We start from the raw sequence: 21,927 nt of genomic DNA, 5'->3' as shown, positions 1-21,927 counted from the left end.
GAAGAGAGAGAGAAAAAGTCAAATTATCGCAGGATCAGCGTGACAAGGGAGCAAATCAGCAGCACTGGAAACTCATTTTTCATAACACTTCTGTTCTCAAAATTTTTCTATTCTTCATTAAAAACATACAAGTACTCCTCAATTCTGTGTAATAAAACCTTGGTAAGTTCAGAATTAACTAGAGGGTTGTTAATGAGCCACCACTAGCAGGCTGCAAATTAATACATTTTAGGCGATAAGTACAAAAGGCGAAAGTGTTAATAATCTACGTAGCACCATGACGTGCATTCCATCTGCTGAGGTGCAGAATGCACTGCCAATGATCCCCTGTACATGAAATTAATCTTTAATTTTCTTTACACAGCAAGACACCTTACTCTGAAAAATATCTCAATTAGAATCAGAAACAGCTTGAATTCTTTGCCTGTTTCATGGTGGAACGGGTAGCTTCCATGTACTTGTACTTGGGGACTTTCAAAATGGAGATGAGATCAGATCTGTAAAATTATGATTACTATGAGAAATAGGGAATTATTGTTCTCTCCCTCTCTCTTTCACTCCCGTAAAAGAATTAGAGGGTATCAAATAAAATTATTAGGATGTAGAATAAAACAAACAAAATTAAGTATGTCTCTGAGCAACACATTGTTAGGTTGTGGAATTCCTCTCCACAGGACTTGTGGAAATGTAAAAGTTTATATGGGTCCCAAAAGCCATAAAGCATTCATGGAAGAAGAAGAAATCTATTAAGAACTGTTAAAAGAAAAAGCACCTCTAGCTCAGGAACTCTGAACTGCAATTTGCAGGGTGCTAGGAGAATACTTTGGGAAAAGAACCAATATATGTTTGTTCTGGTCTTACACTCTTCTTTAGATACCTGCTCTGAGCCAGTGTTTTGTACTGATCTGCACCACCCTTAACAAAAAAAAATGCCCATTGGGAAAAGAAGAGAGCTGGAGAAAATGAAATGATTGTGTAGCACAGAAAACCTATTAGACCCTATTGCAGACAGCTTATGGGGAGAATGTACTTGTAGCTGGAGCTCTTTTGTCTGCAGCAATTATGCTTATGCAGAAATTGAATTGATTCTTGGATCCATTCAACAGCCCTGGTTTTCTGGAGACTGGCATTTCTCTCTACAGCCTGCAAAAGTGAGTTATATAACCAAATAAACTACATAGATCTGTGAAATACATAGGTTGTGGCAGAAATCCTTCAAGAAAATGATTGGAAAGGGTGGGGGAGGAACAGGAATGCATTTACCTTGAGTGCAGATATGAGCCTAAGAAGACGACATGCAGATACTATGAAATGATTAAGATCTCTGCATTGATACCAATGAATTATCATTCATGCTGAGTTACTGCAGGTGAAAAAGACCTTTGTCTAAGCACTAAAGCTTGTACAGTTTAGAAGGCAAAAAAAGCTGTATTACAAACTAAAGTTTTGCTCCTTAACTTGTGAATCCTGTTACTCTTTGCCAGTGAATCATGGGGACAAAACTGAATGCTGAAGTCTTTCTGAACTCCAGAATACACTCTGTGATGCTTTGGGCTTTTGCAAAAGTAGCAGCGAAACGTCTTGGTGTAAGTAGAACAGAAAAGATTTCTGGTGAAAATTCTTCTCTCCAGAAAGGGCTGTTTAATGGGACTGAGGGGTTTTGATGTGCTCTGAGGTGAGATGGTTTGGATCGGGCATAAGGAATGCTTTCTGAATTTGTGTGTGTGCGCTTGCTGATCAAGGGGCTGGGTCTTCAAAAAACTCCCAGTGAAGAACAGCCCTAGCAAAGTCACGCTGGCAGCACAGACCCAGGTACAGCCTGCCATGTGTGTGCATGTGGAGTCCAGGAGAGCTTTGCTTATATTTTGCTTATGTTGTGCCCCACTACCTCTTCACCAGTGTATGGGTTTTATGTGCTTTGTGGAAATCAGCTGAGATGTTCTACTCGTGGCTGCGTTTGATTTTTATGAATGGTGTATGAATTTAGCATAACTTGTTGGCAGCTGACATTCCAGAGGCACTCCTCGGTATTTGGTCAAATTTGTCTTTCCCAAGTATTATGCTCATGATTTATTAATGCTGTGGCCACTGTTTTAAGGTTGATAGCACCTTTGGACGTGAGGTGATTCACTGCCACTCCATGCAGTAGGACTTCTCTGAGAATTAAAGCCACTACTGCATTCAACTATGTATTGAACAAGCTCAGCCATAAGAAGACTCTTTGTCCAATTCCTGCAACAGTCATAAATGATTTTGTTGTTTTCTTTCTCAGACCCACATGTTCCCACACAACTCACGTAAACATTAAAATATGGAAAAAGAATTACATATCAAGTGCCTTAAACTTACAGAAGCCAGTCAACTGCAATGATGAGAGTAACATCTTCGGCGGGCAGGCCGACGGCAGTCAGTACAATCACCATGGTGACGAGTCCGGCTTGGGGGACACCTGCAGCCCCAATGCTGGCTGCTGTGGCTGTGACACTAAATCCCAAATAAAGCCCAGAAAAGGCATTCAGAATATACGTTGCTCACAGAAACTCTATTTTCTGGCACAAATAGGCTCATTTCACTGCAAGAAAGGAGCCCAAATGTTCCAGTTTTCCTCTTGAACAGCATCTACTCAAAGTCTGGTGACAAGTTTATGGGACAAGTCACGTGTAGATACTGTTATGGTTACACTGCAGAGTAACAGGAAACGCATGACTGACAATGAAACTGGACAGATCAGAGATAGAGGCTGAGCTGGGTTTGCAAGTGTTTGCAGAGGAAGAATAATGGCCATTTCCAGACTGATGCTGCATACCATCTGCATGTCCTGGCCCTTCCCACCTCCTCATCAGGTTGCACAGGCAAGGTCTTGGATGAAGAAGTGACAATGTTTCTGTCACTTCCCATGCTGTGAATGATAGTTTCAACTTTCCCATGGGGTATCCAAAGTTAATGTACCATTCATTAAAAAAATAAACACCTCCAACAAAAAGCATGTGACGGCTTTAGTCTTACCTGATGGTAACTATTTGGCCAATATCCAGTTCTAGGTCATTCAGTTGTGCAATAAATACAGCTGCTACTGCTTCGTAAAGAGCTGTGCCGTCCATGTTGATGGTAGCTCCAACTGGAAGAACGAACCTGGTAATTCTTTTGTCAATTAAGTTTTTTTCTTCTGCACAGCGGAAGGTGACAGGCAAAGTTGCTGAACTGGCAGATAGATAAACACATAGAGTAAGCGCAGGCAACAGCATACCATTTCTCATATCTTTTTTTTTCTCAGAGCCTGATCTGCTCTAAGACTCAAATGGAGATCTAAGGCAGGGAGGAAGGCTGCATCATAAAAAAGCAAAGTAACTTTTGTTATCTCTTCTAATTATGGGATGAAATAACAAAGCCTTAGTTATCCTGAAAATTACATGGTAAAATTGTCATGATGTATGTAGTCACAGAAACAGTGCAACAGCTTAAACTCTAGCAAGTCTGTGACTAATGAGCTGACTGGCAAAGAACTGTCTCTTGCTGGGAGGGGCAGATTCTTGCTTGGTGTGAGGCCACCGCAATCTGTGGTGCCCCTTTGGGTACTACAGAAATAATGATGAAAGTTATATTTCAACCTCCAGGGAACTGAGAATTGTCCAGGTGAAATCAGGGTATGTAACAAAGTAGCAATAAAATCAGAGCACAGACAATGCAATTACAACTAAGAACATTACAGAAAATAAACGCTTCTTTTGTTTACCTGGAAGAAATCATGAGGGCTGTCAGAAGTGCCTGAGCCATCCCCATGGCAAACCGAAAAGGATTTTTCCTTACTATTATTAAGTAGATCAGTGGCAGAATTATAGTGGAATGGATTGCAAGTCTGCAAAATAAAATGGACTAGTTAAACAAATGGATCCATCTCACTGCCTTGTTTTAATAAGTCAGTGATAATAGGTATCTGGTTCTGTCCTTAAGTACACTTATGAAACCTATATGCCAAATTTAGAGAGTATATCATCTTAAAAAAAAAAGGTAGACTAATGCCATTCTACATTTTCTTTTGGAAGGGAGAGGGAGATTATTAATTGTCTTGTTTTCCAGAGTAGAACAAGAATTAACTAATATATTGGAGATCATTTTAAACTGATGAAGATGAGAAAAATAAAGTAATAAATAATATTTAAACTGATATGCAGAGGATGATTTGAAATAATGCTAAAACACTCCACTCTCTTACCAAATCCTTACAATGCAGACTAGAGACAAATCAGAAAAACAAACCAAATAATTTTTCTAAGTTTATCTGCCTTTATTATAGAACATATTTTGGAATTAAAGGTAAATATCATTCCCAGTCATGGACAGATGAAGTCCACATCTCTCTGCAGAAACATCAAACATGATCCTATTAAAAAAAAATCCACACTTCGTGGAAACTGTGTAAGCTTAGGTCTACAATTAAAATGTAGTGAGGTATTTCAGAGTGTACAAATGAGTTTTAAGTAGTCTTACCACCTTTAATGTTGTAAGATGCTAAAATACTGCCTTTTGAAACTATTAATTTTAAAAATTAAGTATGTTGAAATGCAAAAGATCAAATTGCCCGTGTCAGTTTAACTGCTCAGGTGTAGTTGCCTGGATATTTGGGTGGGTGTCAGGGACAAATCCATCCTTCGACTTGTGGATTAATCCTGAATGGGTATGAATGCAGAGGTTTGTGGGCATTAATATGAGAGGTAAACAGACTGCTGTGAGTATATTTGAAATTAAATACATGTTAAGGGTCTGTGAAATATTTCCTGTGTTCCAAGGTTGCAAGCAATTATAGCAACATCAACTTCCTGTGAGAAGACATTACCATAGCCTGGAAACATAAAGCCCAGAACTGTTGTCATGTATGACCTTGGGATTTTTATTCTGTCCTCACAAGATGTTCTTGTGAATGTTATTGTGTTGTAATAGTGCTTTATGATTTCAGAGCAGCTGATAAAGATAGCAATAAATCATGGTACTGATTTATTTGTTTGTTCTGCCAAAAATAGGGAATTAAGAGAAGGCTACCCAGAGTACAGAAATCCACAACAGCACTAGAAATCACACACAAAACCTAACTATTTGTTTCCTTGGAAAAAATTATCTTTTTAAAAACAACAGGCATTAAAGTTTTCATTCTGTCTGTGAAGAAATTTTGTATTTAGTGGAATGTAAGTAGCAGTATGCAACAAGTATTGATAAAAGTTTGTAAAGAACTCTAGAAAGAAACCTAACAACTTACACAATGGTGCCTGAGAACAAACTGAATTCTGCAGAATGTGCAGAAAAAAATATAAAGTGGTATGGGTGTTGTTGGGTGTCTTAACAAAGTGTTGATGGCAGCAAACATTTCCAGTATGTCTAGGTCTAGAAGCATACTGGCTATTTTGAAAAATGTAGATCTGCACTTTTTTAGTGGCAACATGAACATGGCATTATGCAAAATAAAGTACTTGTGCATATCTGCTTTGCTACTACTGATTTTCATGAGACAAATTCAAAGTAATATTTATTTTCATCCATGAAATGTAACTCACAAGCAAGCAGCAGAAATTTTTATACCAAAAATCACAATCAGCAACTGAAAAGAGAAATTCTAATAGCATTTAATTTTAAGATAGGAAGAATCTTGTTCCTCCAAATCCCAAACTGGCAGTCCTTAGATTGTTCAGAGATGCAGCTGCCTTGCTGCTTTCAGAAGAGACAAAGGCATAGGCAAGAGAGAGTCTGCTTCCTGCAGCCTCCTTTTTCTCAGGGCTCAGGCTGTGAGTCCTCTGGCACTTGTGTTATGCCTCCTACTTTGATTTTCCCCCTCTGTGACTGCTAACATGTCCTCATCCTGACTCTGCAAAAAAAAGTTAAACCATTAAAAGTGAGAGGCTGAAGATATTTAGTGGACAACTGGAGCAGAGGCACTGGGGGAAGTCTGTTCCCTCATGGTGACCTGAATGAGATGTAAAGATGGAGATGTGTTGTAGACAATGGTGGGTGAGAGCTGGTAGGGCTGAGAATGTGAAAGGTCATGAATAATAAAGCTGGCAAAAGGGGTGAGATAGAAAATGAGCTGGAGAGGGAAGTTAAAGGAAAGGAAGAGGAGGATAAGACACACCAGCTCTCACACTCTTGCTCATTTTTCTTGGTAGGGAAGAGAAGAAATATGTTTAAGATAACCTGTAATCCTCGGGATCAAGCTTAAAGGGAGGATGACAGACAGCTACAGAAGACGCTGATGAACACACTGCAAACAGAGAAGATCAAGCAAATAAGGATGAAAACCAAAAAGACAGTGGGAACAGCAGTGTTTAAGAAACCAGAACAAAGAATGAGCACAACTACTCCTGTTTGCTGAGAGGTGAAAATAATGGTATTCTTGCAGGCATGAAAATGTAGAACAAGCACCTTTTCTCTGCAGCCTATAGCCTTGTGTGTACATTGTCACCTTTGCTCCTGTGATCTGATTACAACACGCTCTACCTGATGGTCCATTTTGCAGAGAATGTGATGCTGTTAGCCCTTCTCCACAGCACCTTGAGCATCACCCGCTGTAGGCCATCCCATAAGAGACAGAAATGCTGCAGAGAAATGCTGCAGAGATCTACTCTAGCACCCATCACAGAAAATCATGGCATGTGCAAAGGAGTTTTGTGGAACAGAGACTTTTTCTCTCCAAGGATGCAAAGGTGGGCACCCTTACTATATGCAATCTTTTTGGTGGCACCTGGGAACCTACCTAAAATTATTGTGCCTGTCAAGCCCACGGTTACCAGCTAAATGGGAGGCTATATGTGGTGGTAGTTTACTTTGCAATCAAAGTACTCGGGAGAAGGCACTGTGTTTTCACACACATCTTAAGGAAGATACGCCCTGTCACAGTACAAATAGTAACCACTAATAGGTAAACAGCTATAAAACTTGCTATCTGATATAAAACTGAAATCAAAGGGCAGTAATCCATCCAACATATTTCTCCTCTGAGTTAATTGGAATTAATAATATAGAAAACCTGCAGAAGTGGTACAGTGTTGTTCTATAAATGACTTGTGGTCATACCTAACTTGTGATCATGGTCTCATTTATAATTTATATAGAAACTATTAGTCTCTAGATTTACAGTCTCTTGGTAAACATAAACTTTTGTATCCTTTAAAAATTTGATTTCTTTTCCAAGTCTAAACGGAAACTCACAAAAAACTGCATTATACATTAAAGAGACATAACTTGCACTCATCTCTGTAACATTTTGAAAAAGTCAAAATGCTATTTCTGGAGCTGTAATTTTTACTTAGAAAGCCATTATATCTGAAATGATTTTTGAGCAGCTAGTCCAAACATAATGGCTTATGCTTAAAATAAAACAGCTACTCTGAAATAAACGTGATTATCTATTAAAGATTAATGAAAAAAAAAGTGATCCCTCTTGACTATTTATAGAGAAGTTTGCATTTAAGACTAATATATTACTCTGTTATCTGCTTGGTTGTCAGAAAGCATGTGAATGATGTTTGAGGAATAGCATGCATATGCATAAAGTGGGTGGAAAGAAGCTCTTGGACAACTTTGGATCTAGCCTCTACACAAAACATGAATAAATCCTTAGTGTACTGAAGGAATTACAGGAGTGGATGCTAAGGCAATGAACCAAGACAGCCTAGAAGTTACACTTCACTGAATTGGAAACAGAAATTTAAATGCATTTAACTCATTGGGACTGTAATATCCATTTATCTATTGCAAGCGTTCTGTGTAGGACAGTCTTCAGAGATATTTGATGATCTAGTATTATAACCTATATCACTTGGAGCAGTTAAGTTGCCCCTCTAAGGCTCCACATACGTAAGGCTGGTCCACATTGTGCAGGTGTGACCTCCTCTGCCCCAGCCTGTTCTACACAGACAAGGGTCTTGGAAAAAGAACAGGAAAAAATGTTTTGATGCTTGCCCAAGTTATTCAGACAGTCGCTGCTGCTTTTGCAGCTTCACCGGCTACCTTTGCCTTGAAGGAGTAATGAACAAACGGCGCAATCCCCAAGGCTTCTCTCGAGGTCAGCTGCCTGCTCTGCGCTGAGGTGGGAAGGGACGTTTCCCCTTTGGCATCATCTGTTGTGCACTGCACGTACTACGCATTTGTACTGGCCAGTGGAGCTGGGCCTGTGCTGCTGCACCTTGAGCCCACAGGTCCCATGGAGATTCTCAACTTAATCCAGATCTTCGTGCATTTTCAATAGGCCAGCAACCCCCAATAGGCCATAATTCACAACCTCACCCCTTTCCAACTTCTTCTAGTACCTAATAGAAGCATTACTACTCTCAAAAATACAATGATATTATCTGTTTCAGCACCAAGCTGAGAAGATGAAACGATGAATACAAGAACAGCCTTTTTTTTTTTTTTTAAGGATGCAGGGCAGTAACTTTGTAAAGCAAAACTTGCATTCGCCAAAACATGCATTCAAAACATCCTCACATAATTTTCAATGACAAGTATTTTTGTCTTTGACCTAGAAGAGGCTGGGTGTTATGGATAATTGAGCTGTAATCAACTGAGCCCTAAAAACTGCACACATTTAATTTAATCTTTAAGAAATCACATACCCACTTAGTACTGTAGCCATATAAAGACCCAGTTTCCGAAAGATTTCCCAATCCTCAACTTCTATTATTTTCCCAGCAATTAAAAACACGATACCAACTGGCATATACCTAGAAAGCAAAAATAAAGCAATTAAAAATGCATTCTCAAGAAATATTGCATGCTTACCACAGAATAATTTCTCTCGTATAACCTTTTACAACAGATGGAAGATTTTTTTTATATTCTATTACACAAATGAAGATTTTTTTTAATATTCTATTACAGAGCTGACTGTTCTTGCAGCAAGACTACAACACACATGATAAAAAAAGATTAGAAAATCAAAGTAAACGTAACCCTATGCATAGTCTAAGGAGTATTGTATGACCTGGTGTCACAGAACACACAGAATTTGGGAAGGAGTGGGCAGCAAATGTTTATGCACAGCCATTAGCTTACTTAGAGGTGTAAGTCTGCAGGGTTGAGACCAGTATCTGTGCATTCTGCAATCACACACAGATGGGAAAGGTCTCCTGTGCTTACAGCAGCTGCCCTGCAGCACTGGCGGCTATATGTGGGTCAGCTGCACAGAATAAGAATAATTTTAGTATGTTGGGGTAGCACAGTCATCAGTGTGCTCCTTGATGGAGGGGTCCCCATTCCCCAGTAAACTTACACAAGGCCATGCCTTATAGGCATGAAAAGCTGCATGGACTACTGCCTGCAGAATATTCAAGGCACAAATCAGGACTTTACTATTCCTTTTGGTACCAGAGAGCAGGCTGTCACAAAAACAAGTTGCCGCTTCAGAGATTTGAGTGCTACAAATTAATTTATAAATTTGTAAATATATAAAATGTATCAATTTTAAAATATACATTATAAACTTGTAAAACATATGTGTACTATCTCACAAATAAAATAGTACCTTGTCCCTGTGCAAAGCAGGGACTCCTAGTTCCTTCTGAGCCCTGAACTTGGTGAAAGCAGAACTAATTCCTCACACTGCCAGCGTCAAACTTTATTCATGACAACAACTCACATACCTGTAAAAACACAGACAGCCTGCCCTCACAGCTTCAGGCACATGCAATAGACAGCCAGCTTGTGGGTAGGATGCTGTATCTGTGGCATGTGCTAAATCTTGGGTCTTGTTAGAGGTAATTTGCTGCAGAGTGAGGCAGCCTATTTCACGGGGCTGTAACTCAGCTGGGAACCGAACCAGCTGCCCAGCGCAGAACAAGTTGCAGAGGCTAATTTACCTTTCTTTAAAGGCAGCAAGAAGTGTGCAACTAAACCCTGTGCAGGCTTACTGTTTTGCAGGCACCTCAGTGTGCTGGGATGGAAGAAAAACCCATGGAAGGGCCAGATCTGCTAAGCTACTGTTTGTGTGAAACATGTGGCTATGAGCAGAGTACAGCAGTGAGTGGCACATGGCATTCCACATGTACGGTCAGACTCTGGAAAGGATGGTGTGTGCTTGTAGTCCTGATCCTGCAGTCGGGATCTGCATGGACAGAAGCTGTGTGAGCAGCTGTGGAGACCAACCAAACACTACCAGACAAGTTGCTACATTTTTAAATTGTTTGTCCGACAATATTGTGAGAGTGTTGTCTCACAAAACCTATTAGCAGAAGGTAAATGATGCTAAGTTATATTTTGCACTCCATTTTGTATTTTGCTCTGTGCTGTGGCTTGTATATTAATTTATATTTCTAAAGGAACTTATCTCCAAGGACAGCTATCCTGTGAATGTAATGGCTATCAGGGAATAGTGTTCAAGACTGAGAAGGGCATCTGGGTGGTAATGCTTCTACAGTCCTCGAATCACTAGTGCAGTTGCACTGGGTTGATATAAACCTCTAGCAATAATGTCTGAAAAAATCAGGGTACCAGTAGGACTGTTTCATTAGTATATAGTAAGGGGAAGCCCTGTCTCCAGTTTCCTCAAAAGGATCAAATTCTGTAGAAATAAAATTTTTATCAGCTTTTCTTTTAAAGTCGTTTGCTTTAAAGCACTATATAAAAGCAAACATGAAGTATGAGTCTGCTTCTACCTCTTCAATAACAAAACCCACTTACAGAAGATGTCAGAAAATGCCAGTATGTCCTTGGACTTACCACATAATTATCTGAACTATTCTCATTGTGGCTTCGTTCAGTGCATTGAAAAAATCCACCAGCACTTGTCCTTTCTCTCCCATTTTCCCAATAACCATTCCGAAAACAAGACAAAAGACGATCAACCCCAGCACATTGATGCCATCGGAATACATGCCCACGATTTTGTATTCTTGGGTTCTGTTCTATGGATTAGATTCAAGAGAAAAAAGTTACTATCTGAAAACACTGAATTTACTTTAAAGAGCTCTAAAATGAAAACACATTTAGACCTTTCTTTGTACAGACACGGAGTCTTCCCCAGTCACTATTCCCTTTCTTGGCAATGCCAAGTGGACAAGTTCAGGAATGAAGGTAGAATTAAATTGTCTTTGAAAACTTTGTATTTTAAGCCTATGCAAGGATCTGACCAACCCTAGAAGGGGATGAAGCACCCCTTAATTTATGTTGCCCTTTCTATAGACTTCTGACACAAAGTCTAGCTATCCAAAGTCATGCATTCAATATACTCAAGACTTACTCCCTACTGTGGAGAACAAAACACAGCTGGTTATTTCTGAGCAACTCGAGGGCTTGTGTCTGGATTTAAGGTAAGTAGTCCATTGCGTAAAAACTGAGATAATGGTGTCCAATTTTGCCCCAAGTTTAAAATCTATTGTTCAGATGAAATCAGTGAAATTGCGTCATTTATAGCAGAATTGTATGCACATAACAGAAAAATCCTACTAAATAGGTAGGTATTCACACATTCCTCTGTTTGTGCAGTATGAACATATGAAGGAAAGGGTGCAATTATTCACTACCTCCTGCTTCAGGATTGAATTCATGTCTTTTCATATAGTTCATGTTCCTACGCTCTCATTACTATGAGATGAAATTTGGAAGGAGAATAATAAAATGCATATTGATTTGGTACTGTTCATAGTTCTGTGTTCATATTCTATTGAATTCCTTTCTCCCTCTCCTCCAGTGTAATTCTAGGCCCATCAGCACGCATAAGCTTTCCAGCACGCATAAGCTTTCCACACCTCTAATCAGAAGCTTGTTAAATGCCGTCTTGACTTTTATCTCTTTACATTTTTTTTTTGCAGAGTAACATACTATGAATTAACAAATTCCTTCCATTGTTTTACTTTCCATTAAAAAGAAATTATTATTTTCCATTCCTTTCTTTCCGTGGTGCTTATGGTTATCTCATTGCTGCTCAGACATCTTGTGCTGGTATACACCTAGCTTTTCACACTGACTGTTTTCTTTAATTTCTCAGCAAATTGACAATTCATTAGCATATACATTTGATGGAGTATATGAATGGATTATTTTCTCACACCACTTATTATCTTTGGACTGCTTAATTACCAGTGGAGTTCTCTGGTGTTCTTCAAGTAGGTTTAAGATCCTCACAATCACTTCTAGCATTTACTTACTAAGTTTTGTGCCCTTGCTAAAACCAATGTAACATTTCCTTCCTTTTCTCAATCAATAACCACATCAACTAAACCAGATTTTTTCTATGTTCTTTCTCCCCACTTCATACATTATGAAGGAATACAACAATAAAGGTCACACCTCTGAAGCCTTTGCTGTAGTAGCAGTTGTAACAGGTTCTTCTGTAAATGTGGAGCTGTTTTTATCCACGCCAGTTGTAGCTTCAACTTTTTCACGTTTGGTTTTATACTGGAAAAGTTTTTTAAAAAAATAGAAGAACTTGTTCAGAAACGTGAGGAAACTGAAGAATGGACAAAGGCATAGCAATGTTACAAGTCCTAAGGGGGAACTTGGACCAGAACTGCTGCTGGACAGTGAGAGCAAGACACCCCAGTGGACAGGGACACCTCCACCATCATCTGCTTCCTCCAAGGACTGAGGGAGTGACGTGTATTCTTTTACATGTTTTTTGAATCTAGATTATGGTTGTTATGTTGATACAGCAAACCAAGTATTAAGATTTGCACCTGATCTGCAGATGGTCCAGGTGATTAGAAACCGTAAGCTAAGTGGTGCTATTATAAAATTGTACTACACTGATTCTGCTGATAGAAATCCTGTGCTATTCTGCTTATAATTTCTGTCTTATACTATTCATAATATCCTGTTAAGAAAAGAAAGCTTTAATCGTAACTATGATTTAGTGCTGTCATCATTCTGCCAGGGATCTCTAAAAGAACCTGTCTGTCCCCTTAGTGTCAGGTGACAGTAATTAACATATGACAAAAACTATGTGAAGAAGTTTTATAAATTGGAAATACATTCAGTGCTGTGCACAGCACGACAGTTAACATTATTTCCTGGGAAAGGCTAACTACCTCACACACAAACCTCAAAAAAACTGGTAGGCAGCTGCTGGGGAAGACAAAAGAGGGAAGCAGAGAGCATCACAAAAACCCGTTGATATATTTACAAATAAAGATGACAGAATCTGAAGTAAATTTGATGTATAGACAGCAGTTTCCTCTTTCATCTTGCACTTCCTACTTTCTCTGAAAGATGTCTCAAACAGACTCTACTAATAGGCTGCCTTTTCCTTAAGATGGATCATCAGATCTGGCAATGGACATTCGATGAGAGACACATTGGGGTGAGGGCTAAGTTATGCAGATTTCATCAGACATTGAGGGTTTTTAAGAACATGGAAATAGATCCTCATGACATGGTTCTTCTAACTCTGCCTGTCCCAAAAGGAAAAATCTTGTGTTATATATCTCTTGCTTTCTGTACACAGATCCTAAACTGTCTTTTTGCAAGGGATGATCAAGGACTTAATAGCTGATAACAGAGTGTTTATCATAATGGAAAAGAAACCAAGATACATTAAAGAAGTCTTTTTATGGGAGACTAAGGAACTTCTGGACTTCTCAGAAATAATTCTTACCTGACATAGTTTTTGGGGCCATAAAGAAAGAATAATTTGTAGCTAGCAATGAGAACTACAGTAGCAAAGAGGATTGTTCAAACTTACCTGTTGAAAACAGGCCTGGACAAGGTTTTCTGGGAACATATTCCTGTTAAAAAAGTAGAGGCATTTCAACATTATAGCATACTAAGAACAAGTTGTTTCTGTAAACAAAATCATAAAAACTGCTGCTTAAAAACAGATCGGGTTGTGTTCCTTTATCCAGAAAGTAGTGTATTTGGCACCATCGGCTATAAAGTCCAAAGAAATCAAGGGTTCAGGACTCCCGATTACCAGTTGACTATTTTCCTACTGTTGAATTTTTGGGCTTATTTTTCAGTATTTGACATTTCTGTTGGTAAGCTACTAAACCCTGTAGGTTTTTTCCCTGCTGCATCATCTCCATCTCTTGCATGAGGAATACAGGACACACCATTTTCATAGGATTCATCAAATATAGGCAGAAAAAACCACCCCTCTTATAAATGTTGTGCTGGAAGAATCAGATATTTGCTGTGCTCTATTGTAGTTTTGAATTCAGAAATTAATCTTGGCCAATAGAAGATTCCCATGTGTTACTCCAGGGTCAAGAATCATTTTTGCATACTGAAAAATTAGGAAATTAGATTAGAAGCAGTGTAATCCAGTTGTGTGCCTCCTTTCCAACCACCAATTTCAGATTCAAACGATTACAGAAAAAAGCATTAATTAGGTACTTATTGAATAACCAGTCCAGTGCGGAAAAAGGCAATTTATATATTGAAGCAGAAGCCTTTATCTCCCTTCCAGATCTTTCACAAACTCCTGCCTTTATTTTTCAAGTTTTTAAAGCAAAATTTCTTCAAAGGCAAGAGTAGTTTGTACAAGCCTGGGATTTTCTTTCATCTGTCTTTCCAAGACTCTCTGTATTTGGATCTTAAATCTGTTGAATGTAAATAAGTAGGAAGAGTAACTATAATGCCTTTAAAAGACAATTTCACATCTCAAACTTCTAATTTACAGTCTTAAATTTGTTTATGAGAAGTTGAGCTACAAACTGCAGCAAAAATCCAAATTACTCTGAATTACAATACACACTGCTTCTTACTATAGGAAGACTTTTTTGTGCACGGAACCATATCAGCCCTGTGAATATGTGTGGAAATGTTGATGTGGAAGTTAGTGGTAACAGATTGCATTAGGTTTTATAATGCAGCTGATTGCACAGTTCCCCTTGTTGATTCCTGGGCAAGTGACCATGAGGAATGAAAGGAGCCATCTAAGGAGCTGCCATTCTGGTCATGCACAGGCAGGAGGGGACAGAGGCTGGGAAGAGCTGTGGATTGTTCAATGTGGGGCTTTGGGGTCAAGGGCTGTTGATTATCCCACATACAAACCTCAGAGACACTGAGTTATTCTCAAAGAGGCTTACCCTGATCTGTGCTGGGGCAGAGATGCCCCAGACGACAGCAGACATTTGCTGTTAGACAGGACAGTGATTTTTTCCAAGGCAGATACATACATATATGTATGCGTGTGTATATTTTACAAATGTCAGAGAACTGTGTACCTGGAGTTGCATCTGCAAACGCCAGTCACATTTCCTGAAATAAAAAATGCTGAGAAAGCCAATTTTAGATAAGTGGCAGTTGATTCTTACATGATAGATTAAGTAGAAATTCTACAAAAAAAAAATAGTGGGTGGGAATAGTGATACAGAACAGAGACTAACTGCAGCTGGAGAAAAAAAATAATCCACAGAAACATTTATGAGGGAACTACTTAGCCACTTAGCCGCTATTGGAAATGCAGAGCTTTTTTGTGATTTTTTTTTCCTAATTCCTGAAGCATGTTAGATCTGAAAACCTGCTCAAGTCTTCTGCAGGCTTTTCTAGGGGTTTCCTCCTTCTGACCACTTTAAGTATCTATCATTTTCCAGGACGCTGATGGGGAAAGACTCGTTATAAGGTTGCCTTAGATAACTGGCAATGCAGCAAACTTGTTGACTATGCGACCCTAAGAAGCCTTTGCATACTGCATCTGTTACTCTGCATTCTGCCTTCAGGAGGGGAAACGTAACACTGCCATTTCAGGTGGTTATCTACGCTGGATGACAAAGAAGCTGTCAGTCAGTAACCTGCCAACCATTCAATCCTTTCTAGATATTTTCTTCATAATAGGTAAATCTTGCCTATCATTTTTTTTCTGTGAAAGAGAATTTTTGTTGTCATTGTTTTATTAACCACAGTCTATGGTGTGAAGAGAATTTTTTTTTAACAAACTGCTTTGAATATACTCTAAAATGTCTAACCTGTTGCAATACAATTTGTTTTCTCCTTATTCATCCAAACAACATTAGAAAGCATTTTTACTGTATTACACATCACAACTTTATTTGTATTTGTTTGGACTTCTGCAACAAAGGTATGGAAACTGAAAAAGAAAACCTCACCTGATCAGATCCAGCATGGCATCAACAGTACTGACTTCTGGGGTACTGCCCACTCTGTCAATCTCATTTGCTGTTTGAGGCACTCCGGGTTTAATGGTCACGACTAAGACAACCCCTGCAAAAGGAGAACCAGAAGGAGAGCTCAAAGTGCAAGCAGATACACTGCCTCAGTGTATTCCATGGAGCTAAAGCCTTCATGACCTAAACTCACCAAATGCTTTCCCTGAGTGCTCAGGCAGGGCTGTTCAGAAAAGAGAAGTCTACAGGTGGTGTCCTTAAATGGGTGGCTTCCCCCAGCACAGCAGCTACTTGCGGCCTTGCCACTGGACTTGGGCGCTCTAGTTTTGTTTACGCATGTATGGTACTAAATCACTACTGCTCACCAAGAGGGCAAATTGCTTCAGCTGGGCTTCAGCTGAAGTCTTCTGCAACTTTTCATGGTGATATTTTGAATTGCTATTTACCTTTTACCTTATGCCATTCTTCTTGTTACTAGCTTCCAGATATGAATACAAGCACGTTGTCCTGTGACCCCAAAGTACAACAGGATGTTTTGGTAAAGTTAGTTAGCAATAAAGTTGCATAAGAGAAGGCCTTCAGAAATAGACTGAAATAAAAAATTATGGGCAAGAAATTCTAGCTTTGACCTGGTGAATACTGAAATCAGTGACAAATTTTCCATTTACTTTATTGGCTTCATTTTAGGCATTTTTACTATTATATGAAATACAAGGTCTTTCCAACTGTATATTGTTTTTTCTTTCTTTTTTTTTCCCCCAAATCCAAACAAAACTAAAGCAAATGATACTACTAAATCTCAGTGTAGGAAGAAAGAGGCATTTTGATGAACCTTCAACCAGCCAGAAGCAAGGCTTTCTAATTACAGCTGTGAATAAAAGCAGAACTGACTTCATGTAACTGCACAATGAAACAAGTAATATTATAGTATCATAGAATAACTTAGAATAGCAGGGACCTCTGGAGATTGTCTGGTTTAACCCCTCTCTCAGGGTAGGGACAATTTTAAAGTTAGATACATATTAATGTTAGTCTTTATTAATTTTCCTCACGTATTTCACAGAAAATTCCCAGACAGATGAGATAGATAGCCTAAACAGTGTAACTGCAGCGATATATTATTCTCAGTGAAGCAACCTCTAGAAATTAGTCTGGCCTTATATGCCTGTATGTGATTCTTTTTCTGTTGTTAAATACTGCTTTGCTTTACAAGTAGGCTGCATACGACGTACATGCTGTCCTTCAAATTAATACATGTTTTCAGCGGGTGATATCTAGGCATAGTGTTCACTCAGGCTCAGCAAAATACAAAGATAAGCTAGAAACTACATGACAGCTGACAGAGGAGGGTTTAATTTTATTTCTTATTTAAGAAGGCAGGCTGAAGGTGTCTGTTTAAGAAAATATGGAAAATTTCAAGGTTGCTCGAAGGGAATCAATGTCCTGCAAGAGGAGATGTGGACTTCAGAGAGGTAGGAATGGAGCCTGGCAGGGACAGAGGGGACAAAAACCTTTAAGGAAGGAAATGAGGTGACAGGGAAAGCAATATTTTCTGTAATTCTTTCAGGTGAGACACATTATACATTTTCGCCTCTGAGAATCAGCAACAACCTATCATTTTGTTATGGAGGAAACCCACTTTGTAGTTAAGGCTGGCCTTTGACATTCATGCAGCTTTCCCACCTCTGGTCACTGTGTTACCTAAGCAGGCAGCTCCTAATCTTCCCCGAGCTGAAATGTGCGATGAAACTGCCTCTGGCTTCATACCGGACATGAATACAGCCCAGCTGCGAGCAGCGGGTTCGCTTCTCCCTGTATCTGGCTACAAGTATGTCAAGGTGTTTGTTATGATTCCTGCCTCTTCTCCCCATCCTGTCTTGGGAAATTAGTAATGCCACAGTGCTGAACGCTTGTAATTAGGCGAGGCTGAGGATTTTAAAAGTTACAGTATCACAGAGTACCTAGTATCACAGCAATGACTGTAGTGCAGAAATAATATATGACTGCTCGCAAACCAATCTTCCCAGAAACGCTGGAATCCAAAGCAGCAACACCTGCAAAAAGAATCACAAAAACAAAACACTAAAAAACAGCCTTAGAAGAAACTTGTTATTTGTGTAGAGACAATTATTTATTGTCTCTTATTTCTACACAGGAAGTTTTTCCTTATTCAAGATATTTCTAAATACCTAATTGCCAGTTGCACTTCTGAAAAATGCCTGTAGCAGACCAACACATTTGCTTCTGCTTCTGTGCAAAAATCCAGTTTCCCTGGATTTTTCTAGGAAAAAGACAACTGAGCTTTCCTGGTTCCCTGATGTTCATGATGAATTAGACTTCTTTGGTTTATGAAAGTATGTTACAATTTATTTCCATATTCACTTAAATAATAGCTTCACTTCCCTCAGATCTGCAACATTTTGGCTTTAAAACAAAAAGCCATGGGAAAGGAGCTGCTCAGGGCTGTTACCCCAGGTTGCTCAAAGGCACATACAGACAAGGAAGGCTCATTCCTTCATTAACAGTTTACTTTTTTTTTCTTTTTCTTTTTGACTATAGCTTTTCTGAAGTCTGGGCTGTTCCCGCTCCTCTGCCAGTATCTGTCATTGCCAGGAACTGAGGGCAGTTTTTGTAAATGAAGGTGGGGAAAGTGCTGAGGCAGGTGTTATACTGAGGTCAACTTAACTTCTGGCAACAATATTACATCAAACTGCTCATGAAGTATTTTTTAATTGTTTAAAAGATTTACAGTTATAGCTGTACACATACAATTCAGTAACCAGGGTAGAATGAGCATTGTGACTCTAGAACTTGACTATAAACATACTAGTTAATAATTCACTGCTATGTCTTTATTACATGTTTGTGATCCATTTATATTTTAATGTTTATTGAGTCAGATTATCAAAAACTAGACAGATTGTCTTGTACAGGAAAGCAAAAATACCATGAGGATAGTTAACCTCAGAGAAGCATGACTTGGTAGAAAAACAATGAAGTTCCAAAAACTAAGGGCGAAAAATGAAAAAATCTTTCTGACACAAATGTAACATTGATCTTTGAGCTCAAAGAGGATCTTAGCAAGCATACTTTAACCATGTGTTGATGTCTCTTTGAGAAGGTATATTAACAGCAGTAACAACTTGTGCCTAGAGCATTCATATAATGCCTTACTTGTTCTGTTAATTGTTATTCAAAATGCAAACAGTACTGGGAGGGAAGAATGAAGGTTATTTTATTTCATCATCTATTTGATTATTTTGGGGTCTTCCATGGGATAGCTTATCATCCAGCTGACTACAGAAGAACCACATATACATGCAGAAATCATGATGTAAAGACTATCTCACTTGTACAGTAAATAAGGATAATAGAAGGACTATTCATATAGCAAGGGAATACAGACCAGTGCATAGAAAAAAGCAATGCCACAGCTATTACAGGAGGCTGTCAGCACTAAGGATATTGTCTGAGGCACAAACAACAGAATGGACACAGAAACTGGGCCATCATCTTTATTTCTCACCTTGGGAACTGGGAAAAAAACAGGTAGAAAGGAGGACTCTCACACTGCTGTGAGCTCAGCTGTGGAAATTATGGCAGTGAGAACTCTTGAGAATGGGTAGTAATAAATAATGGGTTCTGCAGACATTAGAAGAGCTGGATTCAAAGGCTGTCAATGTTGAAACTTTTGTACTTAGAAGACTTTACATCATGTTTTTAAAAGAGAGCAAACTGGTATTGGCACAGTTCCCTATCTTTTAATATAAAGTTCATAAAACCTAGAAATTATGGGCTTTTATGCTAAAACTTGTTGTATTGACTGTCAATAGTGGTTAGACCAGCAGTGGAGGTCAGAAAATAACAATTTCATGAGATGGAGTGCTTCACAAAGCCTGCCTTAAGATTTTTTTTTGCTTGACAGACTTGCTTACTCAGCCAAGAGCCTAATAATCACACAAGGTTATTTCCCTGGAGTACTCAGTTTTAAAGATTCTACAATTAGTATGACATGAAGTTCCCATAACAGCTGTTCTTCTGGCTCCAAATGAAATCCCTTTGCAAACTGTTATGCTCACTGGAGTTACAGAGGTATAATTAAGGGAAAACTTTGCCCCTGCCTTTTTAAGCTGGATAATGATCTTGTTAGTGAGTGAGCTGTGCTTCCAGCTTGTGCTTCCACTGTCACGTTGGTGCTGCTTTGCTAGTAGCTATAAACACATGCAAATCAGTCAGGCAGACATGACTGAGTAAGTGCGAGTATGCTCTGAGGATGACAGCTGTGGGACTTTTTTTTCTTAAACTGCTGTATTCTGAAACAAAACTGCATTCAGGATTATGCTTCCATTTAGAGAATGAAGTAGCATTCACTACAAGTGCTGCAGACACAGGTTTGCACTGGGTGCTTTATGCTGCTAAGCTCCTGTTTTTTCATGTTAGCTTGTTACACATAGGAAAGCACAATATGTAAAAATAGATTTCCCTCCACATATATCCTACTGTCATTAGTGAGCGATTGATAATATATTATAATTGATAACTACTGGCCGCTTTCTCAAGCCAACTGAAAACTAGATTTCCTTTGAAATAACATTTCAAATAACTGAAAATTAAAATTCCTTTGAAATAAATTCCCTTTGGATTAAATAACATACAATTTCTTTGGACATAACTGAAAGAGTTAATGGAAGACGTATTGAACAAAGCATACATCTAACACTGATTTCAGTTCATAAGAAAACTTATTTCTCAAACTAAGATGGCATGTGTGCTACTCTAAATGGAAAGCCTGCAGTGTTGTAAGTAAAGATAAGATCACAACAACAGTGTAATTAAACTTGGGTATCTATTGTGGATTACCACTGAACTATTAACTATTTTATTTGCTCTTCCTTCCCTCAGTCTATCTCCAAGTTTTACATTGTTTAAACAAGTATGAGCAGATAAACAGGAAATGTAGTCAACTGTACAGAATTTAAACAGGCATGATGGATTTTCCTCCAACCCTGGGCATTTCAAAACTGCAGTGTTTCAGATTAGTTCCTCAAATTTTCCTATAAGAAATGTTCTAATTCAGCTACAGTGACTGAAGCATGGAATACAATTCTGTGGCTGTGATACACAACACTTGAGGGAGATGATCACAAAAGGCATCAACTGGTGTTAAAATCTTAACCTATCTACCTTTCTGCCCATATTGTTTTAGCAGAACAGAGTTAAGGTTTTAATAGCTGAAGCCAAATTCGGGAATCAATTGCCTACTCTTCTGCAATTCAGCTTCCATGTTTTCCATGTTACAGTCTCCAATTTGAAGCTCTTTGTACTGTTTTTCTCTTTTTGCCCATTTTTTTCTAATTTGCAACATGCACACTTGTAAAAGAATAAAAAAGGAAACAATCAGTGAAATCAAGTCTCTCACATCTTCTCTTTCTTGTCCCAGGACCTCAAAACACTACCAAAATTAAATTGTGTACTGTATATGCACCTTTTTTTTTTTTTTTTTGAGGAAAGGATGGGAGGATAAGTAATAAGACTGATGTTAATAATTTTGTTTGACAGAGTATTAGAAGGCATCAAAGCACGACAGGGATGATGATGGTACAGTACCCTCAACAGAATAGAAGAGACACATACTTTTGGGTAAGATACATAGAAATCCCATTTTAAATACTGGGGAAAAAAGGAAAATGCTAATCCAGCTGTTCTTCACATTGCAATAACTATTTTTATTCTGCATATGGTCTTTTTTACTTGAATCTTTTGGTTGATATTTCCAGGAAACCTACCAATTTAATTTTCTTTTCTTTTTACAGTTGTTATTTTTGTTAGAGGATTCCCAGGACTTTCCTCTTTAAAAAATTTATTTTATAAATTTTTAAAAATT

The 21,927-nt window shown here is 38.5% G+C and overlaps 1 protein-coding gene across 1 annotated transcript in view; it reads right to left on the bottom strand.

The window, feature by feature from the left end:
• SLC1A1 (solute carrier family 1 (neuronal/epithelial high affinity glutamate transporter, system Xag), member 1) overlaps positions 1 to 18,840 on the bottom strand; it is a 20,204-nt gene extending 1,364 nt beyond the window's left edge. The window contains exons 1-10 of the mRNA XM_010292030.1: positions 18,804 to 18,840; positions 18,005 to 18,100; positions 16,026 to 16,140; positions 13,661 to 13,703; positions 12,271 to 12,378; positions 10,702 to 10,886; positions 8,601 to 8,708; positions 3,734 to 3,856; positions 3,007 to 3,201; positions 2,350 to 2,484 (exon numbers count right to left, since the gene is read on the bottom strand). Of these exons, the coding sequence (XP_010290332.1) occupies positions 2,350 to 2,484; positions 3,007 to 3,201; positions 3,734 to 3,856; positions 8,601 to 8,708; positions 10,702 to 10,886; positions 12,271 to 12,378; positions 13,661 to 13,703; positions 16,026 to 16,140; positions 18,005 to 18,100; positions 18,804 to 18,840 (1,145 nt within the window). The remainder of the gene's footprint in view (positions 1 to 2,349; positions 2,485 to 3,006; positions 3,202 to 3,733; positions 3,857 to 8,600; positions 8,709 to 10,701; positions 10,887 to 12,270; positions 12,379 to 13,660; positions 13,704 to 16,025; positions 16,141 to 18,004; positions 18,101 to 18,803) is intronic.
• Positions 18,841 to 21,927: the final 3,087 nt, after the last annotated feature.

The sequence above is a fragment of the Phaethon lepturus genome, unplaced genomic scaffold (genome assembly GCF_000687285.1).
Source record: "Phaethon lepturus isolate BGI_N335 unplaced genomic scaffold, ASM68728v1 scaffold52047, whole genome shotgun sequence".
NCBI classification, from domain to species: Eukaryota; Metazoa; Chordata; class Aves; order Phaethontiformes; family Phaethontidae; genus Phaethon; species Phaethon lepturus.
This window is presented reverse-complemented; position numbering and strand designations above follow the sequence as displayed.